Below are 17,412 nucleotides of genomic sequence, written 5' to 3'. Positions count from 1 at the left end.
CTGTGGCCATGCACGGAGGCAGAGAGCTAGTGAGCCAGGTGTCTGGAGCCTGGAGGCCTGAAAGGGAGCGGTGAGGCTGGGAAGGGAGACTGACTGGAGCCTGACCCAAAGAAGGCCCACCATGCCTGGCCTCCAGGCGCTGAGTGAGATCTTGGCTGTGTTTGGGAGTCCGATAGGCATTGGGCTTTCTCATGTTAATAGGTGGCCTTCCCTGGGGTACTGCAGTCTGAAGAGGCTTTTCTTCTGTTCCACCGGCCTCCTTGTTTGCCTGGGCCCTCCCCCCCCCCCCCCGCCCCCCCCCTCCCCCCCCCCCTGTCCGCATTCTGCTCTGCTTACTTGACGGGTTCTTTGTTACTCTGGAAGCCTTTGCCCAAAGACCTCAAACTCACTCCCAGAACTCGGAGGGACGGTGTCCTTCCTCCCCTCCCAAGATTCCCCCCTTGCAGTGAGCTCTTCCTGGTGGTCTTTGTGACTGGCCTTCATGCCTTGGTGGCATCCCTGGGTTACAGAAACTAGAAATGCTGAAACTCCCCGGGTGACCTTGGGCAAGTCACCTCCCATTCTCTATGAAAATGAACGGATTGGATGAGATGCCCCTGCCGGTCTCTAGAGCTAAGATCCTGTGACCCTTCCAGGTCACGGGACCTGGGTTCAAACATTGGCTCTACTTTCTTCCTCATGGTTTTTCCCTTTTGTCCTGATTCTTGTTTCACAACATAGCTAATGTGGAAATGTTTGATTGTGCATGTATAGCCTATACCAGATTGCGTGCCATCTTGGTGGAGGGAGGGAGGAGAAAAAATATGGAACTCAAAGTGTTGAAAACAAGAGAGAAAGAAATGAAGAAAGAGAGAAAGAAAGAATATATTATAGAGGAAGAAGCCTAGGTTCCTTCCTCTGTAATAGAAAGGATCCAAGGACCTGGATTCCAATCCCACCTCTGACAGTTAGTGCCTGTGTGACCTTGAATGAGTCACCTACATTTTCTAGGCCTCACTTTCCTCTCTGGTAAATAAAGTGAGTTGGGCCACTGAGGTCCCTTGTAGCCCCAAGTCTTTGACCCTAAAAACCTGATCAAACTGAGAAGGGAGGCTTGTCAAAGGAGCCTTTGTGGGGATGGAGAAGGTAGAGCTGTGACTTACAGGAGCAGAAATAGAGAGGGTGTGGTGTGAGCAGAGGCCAGTGACCCCAGGCCGGCATTCTCCCACCACCTGCCCAGAATTCTCTCAGTCCCGGTCAGTTGCTATATTCAGGCACCCAGGGTGGGAGGGTGAGCAGCTCCTCTCCTTCCTGAATCCATGGTCTGGTGGTAGTTAGATGCCCAGTTTAGAGCCTTGTCAGTAAACATCAGAGAAGTACAAATCTGGGGGTGGGCGGTGGAGGAAGAAAAATAAGAGGCACTGGGAGGTGGATGTTTAAATATCACCAAACATCTTTCTCATGAGAACTCAGTGAGGTCAGTTGTAGTGTGAGCATTATCTTCATTTTTCAGATTAGAAAACCGAGGTTCCGAGAAGGTAGGTGACTTGTCCAGGGGCATAAGATCTGAGATTTGGAGCTAAAAGGGACCGTAGAGGCCTCCCAGGCTGATCTGTTCATTTTACAGATGATGTTACATGACTTGCCCAGGGTCACACAGCTAGTAAGTGGCCTGGGTGGGATTTCTTTCTTTCTCTCTTTGTCTCTCTGTCTCTCTCTCTGTGTTTCTGTGTTTCTCTCTTCCTTTCTTTCTCTTTCTTTTGTTTTCAACATTCACTTTTATGAGATTTTGAGTTCCATATTTTTCCCCTCCCTTCCTTCACCAAGACGGCATGCAATCTGATATTGGCTATACATGTATAATCATATTAAACACATTTCCACGTTAGTTATGTTGTGAAAGAAGAATCAGAACGAAAGGAAAAAACAACAACAAAAAGAGACAATAGAATGCTTCCATCTGCATTCAGACTCCATAGTTCTTTTAAGTGTGTGGATCGCATTTTCCATCATGAATCCTTTGGAATTGTCTTAGATCATTTCATTGCTGAGAAGAGCTAAGTCTATCAAAGTCAGTCATCGCACAATGTGGCTGTTACTGTGTAGAATGTACTCTTGTATGTTCTTGTATGGCATCAAGCCATACAAGTCTTTCCAGGTTTTTCTGAAGTCCACTTGCTCATCATTTCTTATGGAACAATAGTATTCCATTACATTCATATACCACAACTTGTTCAGCCATTCCCCAAATGGGGGAATGCCACCACAGAAAGAGCTGTTATAAATATTGTACATGTGGGTCCTTTTCTCTTTTTTATGATCTCTTTGTGATACAGCCCTAGAAATGGTATTGCTGGATCAAAGGGTATGCAGTTTTATAGCCCTTTGGGTATAGTTCCAAATTGTTCTCCAGAATGGCTGGATCAGTTCACAACTCCACCAACAATGCATTAGTGTCCCAGTTTTCCTACATCTTCTCCAACATTTATCATTTCCCTTTTTTGTCCTTTTAGCACCTATTAATTTTCATTTCTCTAATCAATAGTGATTTAGAACATTTTTTCATATGACTATAGATAGCTTGAATTTCTTCATCTGAAAACTACCTGTATATATCTTTTGGCCATTTTTCAATTGGGAAATGACTTGTTTTATAAATTTGACTCAGTTCTCTATATTTTAGAAATGAGGCCCTTATCAGAGATGCTGGTTGTAAAAAATTTTCTCAGTTTTCTGCTTCTCTCCTAATCTTGTTTGCATTGGCTTTGTTTGTGTTAAACCTTTTTAATTTAATGTAATCAAAATTATCCCTGAAATTAAGCATTTCGTAATGTTCTCTATCTTTTGTTTGGCCATAAATTCTTCTGTTCTCCATAGATCTGACAGACAAACTATTCCTTGCTCTTCTAATTTTCTTATGGTATCACCCTTTATGTCTAAATCATGTACCATTGTGACCTTATCTTGATATACAGTCTGAGGTCTTTCAACTCTAAATCTAGTGCTCAGTTCACTACACTCCATGCTGTCTCTAGGGGTGTGACTATGCTCTGAAAGTGAGTGCTCATTAGCATCTTGGCTGGCTTACTAGAAGGTTTCCTGTTGGATGATGACTTTCCCTTTGCCTCTTTATGGCCCCAATCCTTCCAGTCCCTCAGTTCTTTCTCAGGCCATCACCAGTGCCCTGGCTGTATTCTGTTCCCTTCCTCACCTTGCCCACTTGGTTCTAACTCTGCCACACTCACCAGCTGTGGGTAGCCTCCAGGGCTCTGCCCTGAGCCTTTCTCTTCACTTGGTTTCTTTATTGGCTTCCATGGGTTCAGTTATCATCAACATGCAACTGATTCCCAGGTCGCTCCTAATCTCTACCTTGTGGTACCTCACTCTACAGTACCATCTCACCAACTGCCCATTGGACTCCTTTCCATGGGGTGCCCCATGGAATTTTCAAGCTCAACATGTCCAAAGCTGACCTTGTTATCTTCTCTCTACCCCTACCTTGACCATTCCCCTCCCCCCATCTGAACTTTCTGATTACTGTCTAGGGTACCACCAGGCCAGTCACTTAGGCCTCCAACATCAGTATTGAAGTGGGGAGAGACTTGAGGCAGGCTACTGTAATAGTCCAGGCATGAGGAGACGACAGGCCTGCTCCAGAGGAGGGGCAATGTCAAAGGAGAAAAGGGAATTGTTTGACAGATGTTGGCCCAGGTGAAGTTGGCCAGAGATGCTGGCAGAGCTGAAATCGACAGGCCTTGGCAAGAAACCTCCTCCTCACTTCCACCCTGAGATTACTTTCCACCTACTCTGCATTTGTCCCAGTTTTTAGCACAGTGCCTAGCTCTGACATGCTCATAGTAAACATTTAATAAACAATTTTGACTGACCAACCTTTCCAATTAAGCTCTATTTTAAACCTGCTTCGAGGTTAGCTCCAGGTTCAGAAGCCTTGTGTCCCAGGCTCATCATTCATCCCCAGCTCCTTGCCAGATATGAGAGGCTGAGTAGGTCACTTTGGCCTCATTTCCTCATGTGGCAAATGAAAAGTTTTAATATTATGGTGCCATCTATGTCTTCTTACTATTATATCTATGTCTGTGTCTACTTACTGCATATCTTTTAGTTAAATTTGTGAATTTGTAAATATTTTGAGGTGTGGAGGAGAGAGGTAACTTGGGTTTCCTCACTGGAATCAATCAATAAACACTAAGCACCTACTGTGTACCAGGCACTCTGCTAAGCACTAAGGATGTAAAAAGAGGCAAAAGATAGTCCCTGCCCTCAAAGAACTTACAATCTAACGGGGGACACAATGTGCAAACAAATTTACCAAGTAATCTGTACATTAGAAGGTTCCTTCACTAGGAAAATTTCCCCCCATTCCCACTCCAATAGATTTAGGGGTAAAAGATTCTGTCTCAGATTTAGAGCTTAGAAGACATCAGACTAAGCCTTCCCCCACCCCAAACCATCGCCCAGAGGAGGAGGGATTCAGACCTATGTCTCATAGTACAAATCCAGTGCTCTTCACTGTAGCTCAGTGCCGGATTATTGTGGTCTATTTCTGGTACTTAAATGGACCTTGCAAAAGAATTAGATGAGCTGAAAGCAATTCTACTGTCCTTTATTTGGCCCATTTTACCCCACACGGGCAGTGTGATACCATTAGCAGCTAGGGAGCTGGAAGTTTCTAGGCAGAGAAGACAGAGATAGCAGGGAGCAGAATAGTCCCTAAAATCCTGAAGTGCTGGAGAGAAGTACCCTGTACTTGGCACAAGGAGGGGGGTCTGGCTAGGGCAGAGATAGCCTGTCCCAGAAAAACTACCCCCCCCAAAACTGGTTTTTTTGAAACTACAAAACAAATTCAGTATATTTGCACATAGCCAGCACTTAATAAATGCTCATTATGGATTATAGATCCATAGAATGGAAGCTTCTGGAGCTCAAGGGTTATTTCTCTTCTGACTCCATAGCCCCAAAGCCTATCACGATGCTTGGCACAGTAAGTAGCAGGCACTGTGCTGATGAGTTGGGTTGAGTAAATGTTTTCCCCACTCTGGGGTCGGTGGGTACATCCCCAGCCGTGCCTACCCATCTTTCAAAGAGCATTCTTGGATCTCAGCACCTGATCTGGGCCTGGATTCTTAAGAACCTTGGCCGCCTTCACGCAGGGGAGAGACTTGTCACTTCGGGGATGAGCACTGAGAAATGTGAGCCTCAAACCCACAGGAGACAGCTGCTGAAGTGAGAGCAGGTGCCTTCTGGTGGGCATGGCTGCGGAGGAGCAACTGAGTGCCCAGCTGGCATCTGGTGCCAACTGAAATGAGCAGCCGTTGTTGGGATCCACTCTCAGCCTCTTCCAGGGCAAGTTTGTCCTCCTCCCCAGCATCCTGGAAGTCCAGAGGCTTGATTGGTCTGAGACTTGTTTTGGAGCTGGTGTTTGATTCCTTTTGTAATTGAATCCTATGGATTGAGCCCATTGGACGTTGAAGCTGGCTGAGAGCAGTCAGAGCCAGTCAATGAGCACTTGAAGCACTCAGCAATGGGGCCAGGCACGTCCTCCAAGGATAGAGAGGCGAAAAGAATCCATGTGCTCAGGGAGCTATGTTCTAATGTGTACGTGGAGATATCATGTAGGCAGGTAGAGCTGTACAGAACAGATCAAGAGTAAGGCATTATGGGGTGAGGGGGCTTTGCCTCTGCAGAAAGTGGGGTCTGTACATGGAGATGGAGGGGCGGAGAGAGAACATCCCAGACATGGGGGACAGCCAATGCAAAGACATGGTGGTGGGAGAGAGAACACGGACCAGCGTGTCAGCCACTAGAGCTTGGATGATGGAGTTCTTGGAAGGGAGTGAAGCCAAAGAAGACTTGGAAAGGTAGAGAGGGGACAGATGTGGAAAGGCTTTAAACGTCAGTCAAAGAACCTGATCTTTCATCCTGGAGGTAGTAAGGAGCCACTGGAATTCATTGAGCGGGGATGTTAGATTACGTGGTCAGATTTGGACTTGAGGAAAATCACCTTGGTAGCTAAGGTTGGATTGGAGTGGGGAGACTGAGGCTGGGATGACAGTTAGGCTATTGTGAGAGTCCAGGGAACTGATGAGATCCTGGATTGGAGTGGTATCCATGTGAGTGGAAGGAAAGGGAAAAGGCCAGAGGTGATAACGGGAGAAATGATGAAATTTGTCACTGGATTGGCAAATATGAGTGACTGGGAGGGTGGTGTACCAGTTCAGAAGAGGCTGGGTTTTAGAGGAATGATAATGAGTTTAGCTTTGGACCTGCTGAGTTTGAGATGCCTGCAGGATATTGGATTTGAGTCGTTCAACAGGCAGGAAAGGTGAGTCCAGACCAAAGCTCAGAGGAGAGACTAGGGCTCTGTAGATATGGATCAAAGGCATCATCACAAGCCTATGGGAGCTGATGAGATCCCCAAGGAAGAGAAAAGAGAGGAAGAGAAAATGGCCCAGGACAGACTCTTGGGGAACACCCAAAGTCAGTAGGTGTGACATGAACAAATCCAGCCAAGGAGCAGTCAGACAGGTAAGAAGAACCCAGGAGAGAGTGGGGTCTCAATCCCAGAAAGGAGAGAGGATCCAGGAGGAAATGAGGGTGATCAACAATGTCTGAGGCTGTGAGAGGGCAGGAAGGATGAGGACTGAGAAGCTATTCCATGTGGCCCTGGAGAGGCCATTGGTAACTTTGGAGAGGGCAGTTTCTCTGGAATGATGAGGTTAGAGGAGGCAGGGTTTGGAAGAGACTGAGGGGAGGAAGGAGAGGGCCACTAAGTGTGGATTAGCCAGGAAGGGAGGGAGCATTAGAAGGCTTTGGGGCCTGGTCTGATCAAGGTCCACTTTATTTTGTTTTTGTTCTTAGGATGGGGAGGCTTGGGCATTTGTATGGAGGGTTTAGAAAAGATTGTGAGGATAGGAAGTGTAGGCCCTGGGTGTGGACAGCCTTTTATTAAAGAGTTGAACTCTCAGCTAAAAGGTAGAGAGATACAGGACAATAACTAGAAGAGATGTCAGAGAAGGGAGGGATAGTCATGCTGCAAGGGAAAGGGAATGCCAGAGCTGGGAAGAACCTCAGGACGCAGAACAAGTACTCCAGACTCCAGAAAAAAGCCCATCTTTTAGACATTAACATTCTCGTGGAATCATAGATTAGACCTGGCCTGCCATCCATCTGGTGCAGCCTGCTCATTTTACAGATGAGGAAACTGAGGCCCAGGGAATTGCCCAAGGCCATTCCCAGGTAGCATGTATCAGAAGTGGGATTTGAGCCCAGGTACTCTGACTCCATAGCCAGGACTCTTTCTTTCTTTATTTTTTTAACTTTCACTTCATTTTTTTTTACAAGTATTTATTTTCTCTTCCTCCCCTCCTCCCCCCGTTGAATATATTTTTAGATAATACAAATAAAACCCTCATAGTGTGAAGAGTCACACTAAAGTTCCCACACGGCCTTATCCAAAGATGCTGTCTCATTCTGAGTCCTGAGGCCGCCACCTCTCTGGCAGGAAGTCACCTTGGGGCTTCTTCCAAAGTGCCCTCCTGGCTCTTCCCCATTCATGCTGCCTCAGGCCACAGAAGTCTTCCTCTGCAACTTTCCGTCTCATCATCTCAAGGGCACAGTGGTGTCCATTACAGTCACAAACCATCATTTATTCTGCCTTCTCCTGCTATTGGGTACCCCCTTCGTTTCTAGTTCTTTGTCCCTACCAAAAGAGCTGTCATAAATATTTTTGGCCCCGTGGGTCCTTTTCCTCTGTCTTTCGTCTCTTGCCGGGGCTGCGGTACAATAGGCCTAGTGTTGAGGTCTGGGTCCGAGAGAACGCACAGTTTCATGACTTTCTGGGCATGGTTCCAAATTGCTTTGGAGAGTAGCTGGATCAATCGGTGTGCCTGTTTTCCCTCAGCCCCTCCCACATTTGTCATTTTCCTCTTTTGTAATCTTTGTTGGGCAGATGGGTGTGAGGGGAAATCTCCGGGTGGGCTGGCTTTCCTTTCTCCAATTATAAGGCTTTGGAGCATTTTTTCACCTCGCTCTTGAGAGCTTGGAGGTCTTCCCTTCCATGGCACCAGGATGCCTTCTGGTTCTAGTTCTGGTCCTGGTCCTGGTTCTGGTCCTGGTCAAGACTTTCTCCCAGACTTAGGATAACAATGTTTTTTGGTCAAAGTATTTAAAAAGAAACAACCAGGTTGTCACTTCCGCCAGGTTTCTCTCCTGTCTCCTGGATGCAGAGACTCCTAGCCTACTCCCAAGCTGGACGTGGGGGCTGGGCTGTGGGTGACCGCCAGGCCCATACAATGATGTTTTGTCCTATTATTCACCAGGCTGACTTAATGAGAAAAGGGGGGAGGGTGGGGAGGGTCAGGGAGCATTTCCATTAAAGGAGTTCACAAAAACATTTTACAGTTTGTTTAAACAAACTTGGGAAGCTTTGCTGTCCTTTCCCCCCAGCTTCTGTCCCCTTTTCCTCCCTCCAGCCCTTGGGAGTCCTAGCCGGGACCTTGGCCAATTCTTTCCCTGCATACCAGCCTTTGAGGGCTATAAATAGGAAGACAAACAAGGATAGATGGTTGGCAAGCCTGGAAATGGGTGTTCTGATGAATATTTAAAAGGGAGGACCCCCTCCCCCCCCCCAAACACAGGGATGCACACTCACCCCCACGCATATTAAACAGAAGCTTTGAAGAGATTTTATGGAAACACAAAGATCTTCAAACTGAGCCTGTGCCTTTAATTGGCCTGGAGGGTGGGGCCACCTCTCAACTGAGAGCAGAATTCTGCCTGGGCCCTAGACCGGCCCGAGACTCCCTTCCTAGCCATACAAATGCTGGACTGGCTGCCTCTGTCCCTTGACTGGAGCTGGGACAGCCCTCAAGGGCTGGGTCTCTTCAGACCTGCTCTTCAGGGGATTCAGAAGGCAGATTTTATCAGAAGAAAGGCAGATTCATCCCAGCAGTTCAGTGGGGCCAAGGGAGTGGATGGATGGATGGATGGATGGTTGGATGGATGGATGGGTGGGTGGATGGGTGGGTGGGTGGATGGATGGATGGGTGGGTGGATGGATGGGTGGGAGGATGGATGGATGGGTGGATGGATGGATGGGTGGGGGGATGGATGGATGGGTGGGTGGATGGATGGGTGGGGGGATGGGTTGGGTGGGTGGGTGGGTGGGCTTCCTTTGGGTTGACTCTAATTAGATTTAGTTACCAAAAAAGAAGACCTGGCTTTCCTTCCAAAAGCCTAAATTAGGAATTCCTTGTCCTTGTGTTTTTAATTTCAACTTTGAAGAATGGGTGGGAATCTTTCTTAATTAAGTCTTGTCATTCCCCATGGTGGGCTAAAATGTGAATATTTAGGATCATTGTCCTTTCTTCCATGAGAAAGAACCCTAAACCCTAAATTTATGCTGGTTCTTTTCTCATTTCTCATTTCTCTTCTACCTCATTCTCCAGGGTTACCTTGTGTCTACCATCTATATCTTGAATTTCACAGGCAGCTAGGTGACACCTCGGATAGAACTTTGGACTTGGAGTCAGGAAGACCATCTGTAAAATGGAGATAATAATAGCTCCTGCCTCACAGAGTGTCCTGAAGATCAAATGAAATGTGTAAAGTGATTTTCAAACATTAAAACACTATATAGGTGCTTCCATATTTGTGTCCATAGGATCACAGATGGAGAGCTGGAAAGGGGGCCTTAGAGTTCATTCACCAAGCCCAACTCTCTCCTTTTCCAGATGAGGAAACTGAGGCAAGAGAAATTAAGTGACTTGCCCAGGATCACAGAGCTGTTAAGTGTCTGGATTCATATTTGAACTTGGGTCCCCTTGAGTCCAGGCCTAACACTCCTGGAGGTCAGGTCAGAGACCGTTCTTGTTTTGACTTTGTATCTCCAGCCCTTAGCACAGTGCCTGACACATGGTGAGGACTGTATCATTGTTTGTTTGTTGATTAATTCTCAAGCTCTAGATTATCCTCCTTGAAGGGGAGAGTTGGGCAAAATTCAGACTTAATTTCTAGACTCTTGATCCATATATGTATCCATATATGTATATTTGTATGTGTGTATGTGTGTGCGCACACACACACACACACACACACTCTCACTCCCTTTTACCTCTAAGAGCAAATACAGACTCCTCTTGACTATTTAGAGCCTTTCACAACCCAGCCTCAACCTACCTTTACCACCCTGTTACATATTACTCCCATTCTCTTACTCTGTGCTCCAGTCAAACAGGCCTTCAAAGTGGAATGAGCCCCAACTGCTTAGGCAGTAGGGCAGAGTGGGTGGATCATTGGGCCTGGAAACAGGAAGACCTGACTTCAAATCCTACCTGAAGTACATTGTGGCTGTGGGACCCCGAGCCAGTCACTTAGCCTTCTTCTTGGCCCGACTCCTGATAGCTGAGCGTTATTTTCATGGCTTGGGCTTTTCTCTGGGGACTTCATAGTCTGCACTAAGCACTTGCCAGAAGCTCAGGCTTGTAAACCACTTTTTAATCTCAGTTTCAGCACTTATGGGGGGAGGGGCAGGAGCAGGCCAGTTGTAGGAGCTGGGCCTCCTTGTTAGGAAGAATGTGGATACTCTGGAATGTGTCCAGAAAAGGGAGACCAGGCGGGTTAGGGGCCTGGAACCAGGGCTAGCTGAAGATCTTGGGGAAAAGCTGAGTGAGTGTGCTCAGAAGATCCAACGGATGTTTGTTGGTTTCACAACCCCTAAGTGAAGAACTCTGTTCTAGAACCAGAACTAGAACTTCTCTGGGGCAGAAGCTGTATCAAGCCAGGTTTCATCTTGGGGTTTTTGTTACCGTCCAGACTCAGGACCTCATTGGTGTAGGGAAATTCTGGTGTGGAAATTCCCTCCCCCAAGGCAGATCAGCCATCCCTCAGTAATTTTTAATCTTAGCGAGGACCTGGGAGGTGAACTGATCTGTCTCGAGTCGCACAGCCTTTTGTTAGGGGCTGGATGTGAACCACATGAGGGGAAATTTCTTGACCATTAGAGTTGTCCCAAAGTGGACTGGGCCACCTTGGTAGGGAGTGAGTGAGTTCCCAGTTGCTGCAGGAGGCTTCTGTTGCAGGTTTGGCTCTAATCCCAGTGCCCTTAGCTCAGATTTGATGATGGGATGAAATGAGGTCTGCAAGGGGTGTTGAGCAAAGAAAGTTGGCTTCGCTCAAAGCCAAAACAGAGGGAAGCTTTGCTTCTCTGAATGGACCCCCCTCCTCTCCACAGAAACGAATCTGCTCAGGGTATCATAGGTGACCCCCGAGTCTGAGAGGCACCAACTACATTTGCTGGGACCTTTCATGGCCCCACCCCAGGAAGCTGCGGCCAATAGGCTTTCGTGGGAGGAGGAAGTCAGGAAACTCGGGAAGGCAGAGTGGAGACAATGCTGGTCCTGTCGCTGGTTGGGATGTTGTCTGGAGGCTCCTGCTTAACTGGGTTGGAGCTCCCTTTGTTCCCTTCCAGCTCCCAACGTGTGATTAGGGGGCTGGCAGGGACCTTCATTACTCCACGCCTCAACTTTCTCTTCTAGCTTTGTGTTAAACACGGGACCAAGGCACAGATCCCTGGGCCACTCCCCTAAAGACAAGAGCTAAAGACTGACTGCACTTTGGCCCTTCAGCCCGTTCCACAGCCACCCGATTGCACTGTCATGTGACTTAGACCTCCCCATCTTGTCCTCAAAAATATTTAATTCTGCTTAATGCATTTATTAAGCACTACTATGTGTAGTAGTAGGCACTGTGAGCTAGGCTCTGGATGTATACAAAGATAAAAATGAATTGTCTCTGCCCTCAAGCAGCGAGAGGAGTATGATATGCTGTAAGTAAGGAAATATCATTTATATAGTAATAATGCAGAGTGATTTCAATAAGGAGAGAGTGCTAATGACTGGGAGACTGAGGAAAGGTCTCAGGAGGGGTGGAAAGTAGGGTTAAACCTGTTCACGGAGGGAGGAAATGGAATCTTGTGCCTGGTAAATACCTACCACGCCAGGATAACTACAAGGAGGGGATAGATACGTAGGAGGGAATAACATGAGAAGGTGGAGAAGGCTTGTCAGATGCTTTGATAAAATGTTTGTGACTTAGATCTACAGCATCCCCCTGATCTCTGTCTAGTAACCCTGTCCAAAAAGGAAATTAGGGCAGTTGGGCATGTTACTGACAAAGCCATGACTCTTGTCATCACTGCTTCTTGGACAAAGGTATGGAGGTGGGAGAATCTTATGGAGGGAGGACATCCCCAGCCCATTTTGTCCAGAGCAGAGACTGCATACAGTGAATAATATGCTAGAGTTCTGAAAAAGATAGAGAAATGTTGTCAAGTACTTTGCCAACATCTTGGAAATTTTTATCTAGAAAAATATGTGTTGGGTCTAGTAAATTGTGTCTATTCCTTGACCCCTTGTCATCAATGACTGCTTCCTTCCCTTAAAGGATACATTCTAGAATTTGGCCAAGAATCAAAGTCAAGCTCATTGGGCTGTAGGTGGCTGACTGTTTTCTTCCTTTTTGGGGGCTAAATCAGGACACCTCATGGCCTAATCTAGCCCTGGGATAATTCTCCTTTTCTCTGAGGTCTTTGAATGATCACTGACTGTGACCCGGTTAGCACGTCCTCCAGCTGTCTCAGAGCCTGTGGTTGGAGTTTATCTGGGCCTGTGGACAGCCTGGAGCTCTCACATTATCCCCCTTAATTATCTCTAGTCACTCTCCTAGTCATTCTCCCGGGCAGAGAAAATACAAACAAAATTCAAAGTTTCTAATTCTTATTTGTCCATTATCATCGTTCCATCTACCGCAAGCAAAAATCCTGCCCCTTCTCTAATTCTCCTTTTTTTCCCCATTACAACTCATTCTCACCCTTAACCCTCCTGACAAGATCTTTAAAGGATCATCACCTTTGTTTATGGCCATCTCCTGCTGGTTACTTGGCTTTATTTCCATCTTCTATACATTTCTTTTTAAAATCTGCCCGTTGGTGAGTTCTCTGTGCATCCACATTGGTTTCTTGAGACGAGTGCCATTTTCCCTCCTCATTGGAGATTCTTTGTGTCTTCAGCATTTCATTTCTGATAATCTTTTATCTCTCCTATATTGACTTCCCCGATGTCGCCATCATTACTGTAAAATGTCTCTGAGCTAGGCTTGTGATAAGTTTCCCAGACTCCTCGTCTATTTCCTCCTCCAGCCCAGGTGGTCTAATGTATATTTCAGTGGTAAAAGCTCTTCTGTTTCCTCCTCCATTGACTTTCCTTCAGATGCCTTCCCCTTGGTTTCTGAATTTCCTACATAAGTATACCTTTTGTCTCCTATGAATGTCTGATCGTTTACTGCTGATCTGTCATTGTAGCTTGCCCTCCTCAGTAATTCAGGAGGATGTGTAGCGCCCGGTGTTTAACACAGTGCCTAGCCGGTACTACTTGCTTCTTGACTGATTGCCATAGGCAGCCATTTTTTCACTTTTTGGTTGGAAGGCTTTAATCAAGTCCATACTCCTTTGCCTGGCATTCAAGGCCTTCCACAGTCCCACCTACTTAACTTCTTCTAGCTTTAGCTCAAGCTGCTGCTCCTCCTAGCACCTGCTGGCATCCATTGTGTGATGGGACAGTGAGAAAGTCGATGGGATCTTAAACTGCACTCAGGGCTTCCAGGGAGAGGGGCCTGGATGGTGCTGCTGGTCTCTTCCCTGGTGTGTGTTCAGTTCTGGGCTCAGAAGGTTCTGAAGGATTTGGATAAACTGGGAGCCTGGAGGGAGGGCAACCAGTGTGGTGAAGGTCCTACATGAGTGCAGATGATGAGTTAAAGGCTGCGCCTTTCCTGACCTCTCAATGCCAGTGCCTTCCCTCTGTTAATTAGCTCCTACGTATCCTGTATAGTTTCCCTTGTGTATATTTGTTTGCAGGTTGTCCTCCTCCATCAGATGGTAAGCTCCTTGAGGCAGGAGCTTTCTTTTGCATCCCCAGTACTTAGCACAGTCCCTGCACATAGTAGGCACTTAATCAATGTTGATTGATTATTCAGAGGAGGGCAACAGTACATGTGAGATAGGGATTAGTTGAAAGAACTGGGGGGGGGGGGGTTAGGCATTTAATTTGGAGAAGTGAGTTAGGAAGGATTCTGTATCTGCCTTCTAGTACAGAAGGGCTGTCACATGGAAGAAGGATTAGACAGCTGAACTAGGGGCAGTGGGTAGAGGTTGCCCAGAGGCAGATAAAGACTTGGTGTCAGGAAACAATCCCTAACCATTAGACAAGTGAGCCAAAGAGGAATGGACTTGGGCTGCTGTGGCTGGGGAAAGGAAAGGAAAGGAGCAAAGTCTTCAATAAAGGCTGGATATCTCCGGTCCAGCACGATGTAGGAGGGGATTCTTGCAGCCCACCCACCACTCCTCATTGTGCCTTCTGGGGCCAAGCAGAACAAAACTAGGCCTGGTGCATGATGGTCTTTTACATCCTTGAAACCCACTCCCATGGCCCTCATGCAGGTTGAACACCCCAAGGTCCTTTGGGCCATCCTCATGGGAGGTGGGCTCTTCGCCCTCCCCCTCATCCTCCTTTATGTTCTATCCTGCTTATGAGTGTCTGTCCTTACCTCAGCCACCAACACTGACCCCTCCTTGGTCCTGGGGGTCATACACTATCCGTCTGGCTGCTGTGCGGAGTGACTTTTCATTCAGAAGACTCCTCAGGATTTTGGAGTGTCTTGGGGTCATCATTTATATGACAGGATTTAAGATTAGATGGGTCCTTCAGAATGTCTAGTCTGGATCTCCCATTTTACAGATGAAGAAACTGAGAACCAGAGAAGGGAACTGACTGGACGGAATAAAACAAGAATTTAGTAAGCACTTACTAGGTGCTGAGGATACAAATTAAAGCAAAAGACAACCCCTGCCCTCAAAGAGCTCACAATCTAAAGGGAGAGGACGGCATATATATAAGAGGGAGCTGGTAGGGTAGAAATGAAGATTTTTTTCAGACCTGTTTCCTCGTTGCCCCGGCAGTTTTTGCTGATTTTCCGGAAGGCAGCCTCAGGGGAACTGGAGGAGGACAGTGGCTTGATGTCTCTGGCAAAGCTCTCGGAGATCAACGTGGCCACTGAAGGAGTGAAAGGGGCCAAGAACTTCTTTGAAGCCAAGGTAAGAGGGGGGACCGCTGTTGACCTGCCTTCACCGCCCTCCCCCAAAGGACTTCCCTTCCTGTCCCTGACCCCCTTTGCTGGTCCAGGAAAAAGAAACCAGCTGCTCTTGAATGTGTCCTACAGTAACCAGGAAATGGGAGCAGTCCAGCTGGTTGACTTGTAATTCATTCCTTAATCTTACTTTTATTGGTATTTTTTATGTGCTCATCACCTTCATTTCCCAAAAATATCCCTCATGGGGCAGCTAGGTGGTGCAGTAGACAGAGCACTGGCCCTGGAGTCAGGAGGACCTGAGTTCAAATCTGGCCTCAAACACATGACACTTACTAGCTGTGTGACCTTGGGCAAGTCACTTAACCCCAATAGCCTCACCAAAAAAAAAAAAGCAAAAACCAAAAAATATCCCTCAACTCTTCCATACCCAGAGAGTATCTATTATAGGATTAAAAAATAAAAAGGGGGAAAAGTAGTCCAGTAAAACTGACCAACACATCAAACATGTCTGATAAGGTTCCACACCCCTACACCTTCTCCTCTGTAAAGAGGTACAAAAGGAGGCGTTTTCTCAGATCCTATCTGGAACTAACCAGTCAAAAGCATTTATTAAATTCCAAGCCCTGCACAACACACCAAAAAGAGCCAAAGACAAAAGTGGAGGAGTTCCTGCCTTCAGGGAGCTGACATTCTATTGGGGAGACAACGTGTACATAAAGAAAGATATGGAGTTAGTCAATAGACATCAAGTACCCACTGTGTGCTAAGGGCTGAGGATACAAAGTAGGGTGGATAGTTGATAATAACTGAGGAAACCATCCTAGTTATACGCTTTATTAGCAAAATAAGCGTAATATGTAACAGCTTCCACATATCCTTTTTTTTAAAATATCACATTCTAGAATGTATCATTTAAGGGTTTGTCAGCAGCTAGAAAAGGAAGTGGTCATCACAAGGGATTAAGGAATAAATACAATTTACTAGATATTTTTCTAGATAATAAGATGCTATAGATACAGTTTGCAAAGATCTTGGCAAAGCACTAGAGGACCTTTCTCTACGTTTTCAGACGTCTTACATGTTATTTTCCACGTGCAGTCCCTGCTCTGGCCAAATGAGTGGCTGCTGGATGTCCTCCCTCCATAAGATTCTATCTCCCACTTCCATACCTTTGTCCAGGAAGCAGTGGTGACCAGAATCAACGTGGCTTTGTCAGTAACATGTCCAACTACCCTCATTTCCTTTTTGGACAAGCTTACTAGACTGAGAGATCAGGGGAATGCTGCAAATATGATTCACAATAATTTCATCGAAGCATCTGACAAAACTTCTCTACCCTCAGTTTCTTCAACTGTAAAATGGGGGTAATGCTAGTACCCACGTTGGAGGGTTGTTGAGAGTCTCAAATGAGGTAATATTTGTAAAAAAGCGCCTGGCACACGGTAGGTACTATAAAATGCATGGTCCCTTCCTTCTTCTCTGGGCCTGCCCTTCTCGTCTTTAAAATAAAAGGGTTGGACCAGATGGCCTCTAAATGCCCTTCTTAAATGCTGGGGCCAAGCTTCATGGCACATTCAATGACAGGTTGTGCGCCGGCTCCCAGATGTATGGATACTCTGATCCAAGATAAGCCTCTGCTGTGAAAGCTTCCTTAAGAGGAAGAGGAGGCTTCTGCAGGCAAGTCTCTCCCTTGATGGGGGAAAATGAGAGCCTGACTATACCTGAGGGGTCTCCCTGCTCGGCCGTCTCAGAGCTTTTCTCCCTTACCTAGGCACCTACATGGTGCGGTGGCTGGATCGCTGGACTTGGAGTTAGGGCTTGAATTCAAATTCTGCCTCAGATAGCTATTAGCTGTGTGATCTTGGGCAAGTCCCAAGCTCTCTCAGCCTCAGTTTCTTCACCTGCAAAGCACGGTTGATTGGACTCCTAAGGTCCTAAGATCCCTTTTAGCTTTAAATAGATAATCCTAGGATTCCCTGCTCCCAATCCTCTAATCTGACAGGCAGCTAGGTGGTGCAGTGGATGGAGCACAGGCCCTGGAGTCAGGAAGACCTGAGTTCAAATCTGGCCTCAGACACTTGACACTTACGAGCTATGTGACCCTGGGCAAGTCATTTAACCCCATTGCCTAGCCAAAATAATAATAATAATAATAATAATAATGATAGTCTGAGAAGTGGTCCCCAGAGCTCCCAGGGACCAAGAGCCCAGTCAGGGGAGAGCTTTGTTAGTCCAAAGCACCAGTCCTTCAGCTCAGCTCCAGATGTGTTC

General features: G+C 46.7%; 1 protein-coding gene across 2 annotated transcripts in view; it reads left to right on the top strand.

Moving 5' to 3' along the window:
* EFHD1 (EF-hand domain family member D1) overlaps window positions 1–17,412 on the top strand; it is a 49,660-nt gene that overhangs the window by 27,910 nt on the left and 4,338 nt on the right. For both annotated transcript variants that reach the window (XM_027875315.1, XM_027875314.1), the window contains one exon: window positions 15,011–15,145. In XM_027875315.1, the coding sequence (XP_027731116.1) occupies window positions 15,011–15,145 (135 nt within the window). The remainder of the gene's footprint in view (window positions 1–15,010; window positions 15,146–17,412) is intronic.

Source organism: Vombatus ursinus, unplaced genomic scaffold (genome assembly GCF_900497805.2).
Source record: "Vombatus ursinus unplaced genomic scaffold, bare-nosed wombat genome assembly UNPS02014808.1, whole genome shotgun sequence".
Taxonomy (NCBI): Eukaryota; Metazoa; Chordata; class Mammalia; order Diprotodontia; family Vombatidae; genus Vombatus; species Vombatus ursinus.
The sequence above is the reverse complement of the archived record's forward strand: the minus strand, read 5'-3'. Positions and strand labels throughout refer to the sequence as shown.